General features: G+C 34.1%; 1 protein-coding gene across 2 annotated transcripts; it reads left to right on the forward strand.

Annotated features, from left to right (window-relative positions):
• Positions 314 to 7,255, forward strand: LOC109205303 (ASC1-like protein). Of its 2 annotated transcripts, none has more exons than XM_019368012.1 (6): positions 314 to 684; positions 3,664 to 3,893; positions 4,232 to 4,387; positions 4,609 to 4,794; positions 5,422 to 5,606; positions 6,924 to 7,255. In XM_019368012.1, exons 1-6 carry the CDS (start codon positions 547 to 549, stop codon positions 6,953 to 6,955), a joined length of 927 nt encoding a protein of 308 aa, XP_019223557.1. In that variant the 5' UTR covers positions 314 to 546; the 3' UTR covers positions 6,956 to 7,255. The 2 variants fall into 2 exon arrangements, with proteins under 2 accessions (XP_019223557.1, XP_019223562.1); XM_019368017.1 differs by having other exon boundaries at positions 603 to 684; positions 3,644 to 3,893.

The raw sequence follows: 8,500 nt of genomic DNA on the forward strand, positions 1-8,500 counted from the left end.
GGTGTTGTTTTTTTAAAAATGGGTCGGGTAAAAAAAGAAAATGAGTCGTTTTAATCTGGTGTTGCCACGTGGCACTCCATTCAAAATAGGGGTATTTTTGTTTCAAAGTATGACAATAGAGGTATAGTTAACCCAATAGTATGACGGTAGGGGTATAAATAACCCAATAGTATAACGAGGGGTGCAGGTAAACAATATTTGAAAGTAGAGGGGTATATTTAGCCATTTTCCGATATTTATATAGGTATAAAAAATTTGTCATTATAATAAAGGGAAGTTTAAGTTAATTTTTAATTCAAATTTAGCCAAAAAGAAAATAAGCTGTTGATCATCTCCTTCTGCCAGCACAAGATTATAGGCCTAAACCAAAGAATTCTTTGACTAGTAGGAACCCATTTTTAAGTTAGGCGACAAAGGTCAAAGCCAACGTGGGCATATCTGCCAACTGGCGGCCACAGTGCCACTGTTGAAACACAGATACATATATGTTCTCTTCTCACAGACAAATTCTCTGTAAAGATTGCATCTTTTTGAAAATTCAGGCAAATGGGTGTGCTTGAAATGGGGAATTATATTGATTGGGAACAAGAATCGTACCCACAATATGAAGATTTCATAGTGCTTCCTTTGTTTGCCCTTTTCTTTCCCACTGTCAGATATTTTCTTGATAAATTCGTATTTGAGGTATGTACTTCTTTAAAAGTTGTCATTTTTCTCTTTGATTGTAATTTCTTTTGAATGTTCCAGTTACTGGGTTAGTTGTGTACAAAATGAAATTTGGAATAAAAGGAGGTTTCACGATCCTAGTCTGTTTGGCCAAGTTTCTGGGAAGCCACAAGTATTTGTTTAAAGAAAAGTTGAGAGAGTTAGAGTTGTTTGTCCAAGCTTTAGGACAAAATAACTGATTTTGGAGTAGAATCAAAAGCTATTTTTCAGTCGAAAAGTAGCTTTTTCCCGAAACCACTTATGGAACCTTGGCCAAGCACAAATTACGGTGGCCTTTTTCCCGAAACCACTTTGTACGAGGACTCTTTTTTGTCTCACAACTGTGTGGTCCCAGAATTTTGTGGATCCAGATGTGTAAGATATGGGTCCACAAATATGTGAGATAAAAAGAGGCCTCACACAATTAGTGTAAGTTATGTGAGACACAAAATAAAATCACTCCTTTAATATTGGCAAAAGTATTTTTCAATTTGATTAGCCAATCAGAAACTGCTACTACTACCTTTTCCAAAAGCATTTATGAAAGAACACACTTTTCCAAATAAGAAGATTCGAATGTTGGGCCAAACATGCTATAAATGTCCTTTTTCTCAACATATTTAGTACTCCCTGCGGTCCAAAATAAGTGATTTTTTGGCTTTTTTTTTGTGGTCCAAAATAAGTGATTTTTCCAGATTTCAAGAATGGATTAATTATTTTTTTCAACATTGCCCTTGGAGTAAATAGTGTTGGAGTATGTGTTAGGAGTATTTATGTGAAGAGATACTAAAGGTTAATATGGTCAATTTCATTGCTAATTAATGTTAAAAGGTGGATTTCTTAATCTGTGTGACAACAACTAGAAAATCACTTATTTTGGACCGGAGGGAGTATTTTTTACGGGTTTTATTTGTTTTGGTGATTCTGGAGTGGTTGGATCTGAAATTTAACTTGCTCGATTTCTATGTTCGTCATTGGACATTGACTGAGGTCACCTCAAGCAAAAACTTACGCGCATATTGTGTTTACACCAAACCAAATAATTTAATCTTGGTAGTTAACAATTAAAGTAAACGTATATTTTACTTAACCTTGTTTAAGTGATAAATTTGGGCATGAAACACACATCTTTCCTTCATTGGTTTGATGTAAGCACCTGATGCAAATAAGTGTTTACCGGTTACCTTATACCATATTGGATCAGTTTTTTGCTTGTTTCTTTTCTTTCTCTTTTCTAATAATTCTTACATTAGGTCTGATGTTATAGTTTGTTTAGAGCTATGTGTATCAGTAGAGAATGTAGAGCATCTCTACTTATAAGTGTCATATAGCGGATCCTAACTTGTTTGATGACACCTTATCGTGCCTGAAGGAGAAGGACTATAGGGTTTGGTAGAAGACAGAGGCAAATTTGTTCATGAGAAAAAGGACCTTAATCTGGAAATTGTTTATATATTGATCACGCCCAACTATGCCTTATAAAAAGGACTTTGCGGACGTTGCAAATATACGCCCAGGGTCGAATCCACAGAGAGTTAACCTATCAACCACTATCTTCAGACCCACTAATTCTTCAGAACCAGCTTCCCAAATATTCAAATCTCAGTTGAATGTTCTTTAACAACTATGCTTGCAAGTAACTAAATAGCTGTAAACTAAACTAATAAGGTTGTAAACAATTATAATAAAAAGCTAAGACAATGATTTCCCCTATTGATGGAATCCCTTCTGTTTATGCTCATACAAATTTACCAACACATCTCTATCAATCATGAACGCTAATCTTACCGTAAATCTCTCCCGAGTAATCACAGTAATTTACTATTGCACTCTCACGAGATACACTAGCTTACTTTATTTAGCACGATTCACTTTAGATTACACCCAAGGCTTCGTTATCCCTAATCCCGCCTTTAAACCCGCAATTATAGATTCCTCTAATAATCTAGGAGTGGTGTTGTTCAACAATACCCTAAATATGCACTCTTTTCCAAGTTATGCACACTAAATAGGCACAGCTAATTGAGGATCCTGTCAATTAACTATAACAAACACGAAGTTGAACAAATAGAGATTAAACTAGCAATTTGTATTCACATAAACAAGAAGTTCATCACCCAATAGGTTCCATCAAAACCTTAGACAAGGAATTTAGCTACTTATGGCTATGGGAACATAAACTAAGATAGAATTCATCATAAAAATCAAAAGTAAAGAAGAAAGATGTTTTGAGTATTCTCTCACAATGGTTTTCCTTGCTAAGAAGCCTTAAAAATCAATAATAATTCTCTTGGGCGAAGTCTAATGTTTTAAATAGGGTTTAGGTCTAAAAATTCCGTATTTGACACTTTGACCCCTGAACTTTTCTGCGCCTGCCGCGGTTCTGCCGCGGTCGCGGTAGAACCGCGGCCAATCACCCTCTCTGAATCTCTAAAGTTCTGAAGCTGCCTTCCACCGCGGTTCTGCCGCGGTCGCGGTAGAACCGCGGCCAAACCATTTTTCTGAATCCTAAGGGCTGGCAGGGCGTAACTTCATTGGTAATTTACACATTTGGCCTCTTTTCTCCAATTTTTGACTCCAAAACTGCTCCTTAGCCTTCCTTATACATATATCACCTGCAAATCATGAAAAGCACTAATAAGAGCATTTTGTTATCACTTTTAGCATTAAAACTACACAAAAAGGTGATTATTTAAGGTGTGATTATAGTCAAATTCACCTATTATCATATATCATGTTCATATTCTGAAATTCCTAAAGAAATTCACTACCAAAATATGATTGACAACTCATAGCCATGAGTAAATGTAACATGGTGGCCTTCATGCTTAAGTTTTAAGTAAAGGATATGCAGAATCTTATCCTGAATTCATTTGTTGCTCTATGTCTGTATTCTAGACAGTCTTACACTTCTTTGATCATAATTTCTTTAATGTAGAATGGTTGTACATGTTGCAGAAAGTGGCTAGAAGGTTAATATTTGGAAAAAGAAAGTTGGTGCTGGAAAGTGAGACAGATAGATGGAGAAGAAGGTTACGGAAATTCAAAGAATCAGCATGGAAATGTGTGTATTTTCTATCAGCAGAAGTTTTCGCACTTTCAGTGACCTACAATGAGCCTTGGTTGAAAACAACCAGATACTATTGGGTAGGGCCTGGAGATCAGGTCTGGCCTGAGCAGAAATATAAGTAAGATGTTTCTGTTCTGTTGAGCTTTTAACTGGTTCGTGTATCTTTTTCTTTTGTGAGGTGGAGAGCTGGGTTGAGGATGGGTAGTTGGAGTTGTGATTTCTTAAGAAATTATTTGTCAAAAGTTACTGACTTTTTGTGACAGCTAAGAAATTCCTATGGTTTTCAAGGAAACAATTGTGATTCTTTGCTTTACAAAATCTATTAATTGTTGTCATTTATTCTCATGTATCATAAGATTTTCATGCGCTATTGGCTAATTTGACTTCCATGCTTTGATTGAATCTTTTTTGTTCATGCTAACTAATTATTGGAGTGACTGTCTTGCGTAAATTTAGGTCAAAGCTAAAGGCACTATATATGTATGCTGGTGGATTTTATGCATATTCGATATTTGCACTTCTATTCTGGGAAACAAGACGTTCGGACTTTGGGGTTTCAATGAGTCATCATGTGGCTACTGTGATTCTTATTGTCTTGTCCTATATTTTCAGGTGTGTTTTTGTGGAGGTGAGCTAAAGATCATTGCATTTCTTGACAACCTACTTCCGCATAAAAATCTGAGAGAAGCAATGACACATTCAAAAAGTTAATGATGATTTTAAACATTTGAAATTCACCCACATATTAAGAGGTTGATAGCTCTTTTGAACTAATTAATAACTTTTTGAATAATTCAATTGGAGTTCTATTAGCTTTTTTCACCTTTATGCAGGTTTGCAAGAGTTGGTTCAGTTGTTTTAGCGCTTCATGATGCTAGTGATGTATTCCTGGAAATAGGAAAAATGTCCAAATACAGTGGTGCTGAAGGTCTTGCCAGTTTTTCATTTGTGCTTTTTGCTTTATCTTGGATTGTACTTCGCCTCACATACTTCCCTTTCTGGGTTCTTTGGAGTACAAGGTGAGTATTTGAAGAACCTGATCATTAGCAAGTAATTTATGCTCAGTAATTTTCCTTCTCATGATTGCTTATTTCATTGGACCTTCTTTATACTGGAATAGACACTAGAACGTTTGCCTTATCGGCCTAGTGACTATCATAATATGATGATAACAGTAAGGCATTCAGTGTGTGAAAGGGGATAAAAGTAATCGTAATTGAAAATATACTTTTCGCTAATAATTTTGGAAAGTTTGACCTAGGATTGGTCTAGTCGTTGGTGAATGCAGAATGTTTACTGAAATACTGCTTTGCTGCATATCATATTCCTTCTTTCACTGTCTAGAAGCACAGTATCATGTAGTCCTCATAGAATAAAGTTAAAATGTACATTGTCTTGTTGATAAGAAACAAATAGCTCCAGTAAAGATACTTGTGTTTGCTTCTTTATATTATTCTCTCTAGTTCACTTTCCATGTCCTTGTCATGTGGGTGTTCTTGAGCGAATTATGCTGAGAATTAACAGTCATTTTGTTTTCCTAATGGAATTAACGATTGCATTGTACCCTTTTTTATTCTTTTCAGAGACTTTACTTACGAGAAAAAGTTGTTTTTGGAAATCCTATTCTTTTTGTTTTCTCTACACAGTTACGAAGTTATCCAGACCTTGGATAAAGAGAAGCACAAAGTTGAAGGACCAATCTACTACTACGTATTCAATTCGCTTCTATACTGCTTGCTGGTTCTTCATATATATTGGTGGGTGTTGATATACCGGATGCTTGTTAAACAAATCCAGTCTAGGGGCCAACTAAGTGAGGATGTTAGATCTGGTAAGCTAAAAAAGCGACATACTTATCTTGTATAACATCTTGATATGACATCTATGGCGACAATTTCAGTTGTTACGACATGAAGCATCATACATTTGAAGTCTAATTTTATAGCTTGTATGATAAAATTGCCTGTGTAGAGTAATGCCTTTTCCTAATGAATCCGTTGTGCTTTAAGGGATAGAATCAGTTACTACTTATCTAAGTTCAATATCACCCATAAGGTTGTTATGAAATACGATTGTGATTATTGCACGCTTCAATCACCAAGCTTCTCTTTGGAATGGAAAAAAGGATTGACAACCTTACTGACTTCTGTTTGAAATGGTTTCCATCATGGAAACCAGAGCTGGATCCGTTTCACTCAGTTTCCAGTGACACTTTAAATCCTTTGTTAACTGAATTCTCTAACTAGAATAGTAAATATTTTCCCAACTATGGAGTCCAAGGATGACAATTTGTGATGTTTCTGTGGATACGAAGATGATCCTTCCGGTCTTAGATTGACGGAATTATGAAAAATCTGGGCTCTGAAAATTGTGAAGAATAAAATTTGACTCCATGAACTATATACTTGCATTCTCTGATCAGCGAATAGTGGTGCAAGAGTGCATGTATTACTGAAACTTTCATGCCATTTAGCAACATGAAAATAAGAATGCACTTACATTATAGGCAATCCATATATCTTCATCCTTTATTTATGTTCCTTTCATTACGGTATTATGACTAGATTATTCCTTTCTTCTGTATGATTAACTTTCTTTATGTTTGTTTGTTAGCTAAAGTAATTAGTTAATTAATCCTAACCATGTTGATAGATGTGCTTTAGCATATTAATCTGCTCACGTTAAAGATATTACTTGGTATAAATTGTTGAGACATACACGACGTGATCTGAGACGCTCTCTATCACTGAGTTAATTGACATATAATAACTTGGTTTTTATATTAATCTGCCCATGTTAGAGAAGTTACTTGGTTTAAATTGTTGGAACATACACGACGTGATCTGAGACGCTCTCTATCACTGAGTTAACTGACATATGATAACTTGGTTTTTCTCAATAGCGTCATATAGCTTCTAATCTATAGCTGTATTCGCTAGCTTCTAATCTATAGCTATATTCTCTAGCTTCTAATCTATAGTTATATTTGCTTCCATATGTTATAGCTCCTGTTTTAAATTTAATATCTTATTGGTCGGTCAATAGACCGTTGTGGTCCAGCCCTTCCCCAAACCCTGCGCATAGCGGGAGCTTAGTGCACCGGGCTGCCTTTTTTTATTGGTCGGTCATCGTGTTCTATTTTATGCAGATTCTGAAGAGGAAGGTGACCATGAACATTAACCATGCAAGAAGTGTTTTATCTCCTCTGTGAAGGTATTTGATAGATCTTCATAGATTTGGATGCTAATGGAAAGACGATAATGTACAGAATAGTCATAAGCAATTTCTCTGTATTCATATGTTTTTATGCAAGCTTCTTTACTTACATACAAAATAGGCACACATAAATTATCCGTGTTCCTCCCTGCTGCGAAAAATACTAAAGAAGTTCCTGCTGTATCTAATAACTTTGTTATTTAACTTGTATTTTGTAAATTTTCTTGGCCCTTTTTGCTTGCCTTTAGATAAGAAGACTACTCATCTACCTGTTCTTATTCTTCTTGGTTTTTTTTCCTTTGTACAGCAAAGAAACAACAAAGATTCACATGAACCTAATAAGCATTGAGTCTTTGACTCGAAAAAACCTGTGATAATTTACCTGGTGCCTGTATTGGTAAGAGATAGCAAGTACCATATGGAATAGTTGAGGTACGCTCAAGTTGGCCCCAATATCATCGTTATAAAGATTAGTTGAGGTAGGTTCAGGAGCGGACCCACATGGTGTCAAAAGGGTTCATATGAACCCGCTTCATCCGAAAATTATATCGCGTATAGATGTAAATGTCATCTAAAAAAGAACAGCTTTTCTATATTTAAATAAATAAAACCCACTTTGAAATCAAAATCATTATTCAGTGAGTCCATTACTCAAATGGTTACTCAACTATCCCAAATTATCTCCTAAAGTCACTTTTCTTTCGTTTGTAACAACAAAGTCACTAAACTATGCCTATTGCACTCAGAAGGTCACTCAACTGGATTTTCTAAATTTTGGATTGCCAAATACCTATTTTACCCTCTAAATTATAAATATTTATTTTCTTTTTATTTTCTTAAACTTTTTAATATTATAATTTTTCCCTTTTAATTTACATTGTGGACTTACCTATATAACAAAATAAATATTATTTATAAATTAAAAAAATAAAAAGTATTTAAGCATATATAATGCTGGAATAACAAAATAATGAGCATAGTAAAAAAATTAATTAGAATAATTTGTTAGTAATAATAATTTTAGTACTAACATCAAAAATTCAAAAATTTATTTATTCAATTCAGAATAAAAGAAAATAAAGGTTGTAAAATATATTTTCCATGCACGTAATATAAAAATAATTATTTAAATAAGGTATTTTTATAATATACATTATATATTCTTGAAAATTATGCTCAATTATATTATATATATAACATAGCACGTTATACCCTACACAGATGGTCCCCCTGCTTTCCGGTGACATAACTTTGTATCGTCGGAAAGTTGGTAGAGACATAATAATATAACTGCGCATAATTTTCAAGAATATATAATGTATATTATAAAAGTACCTTTATTTAAATAATTATTTTTATATTACATGCAAGGAATATATATTTTACAACCTTTATTTTCTTTCATTCTGAATTGTGTAAATAAGTTTTTGGATTTTTGTTGTTAATACTAAAAAGCTTAAAAAATAAAAAGAAGATAAATGTTTACTATAATTTAGAGGGTAAAATAGG

The sequence above is a fragment of the Nicotiana attenuata genome, chromosome 2, assembly GCF_001879085.1.
Source record: "Nicotiana attenuata strain UT chromosome 2, NIATTr2, whole genome shotgun sequence".
Classification (NCBI taxonomy): domain Eukaryota; kingdom Viridiplantae; phylum Streptophyta; class Magnoliopsida; order Solanales; family Solanaceae; genus Nicotiana; species Nicotiana attenuata.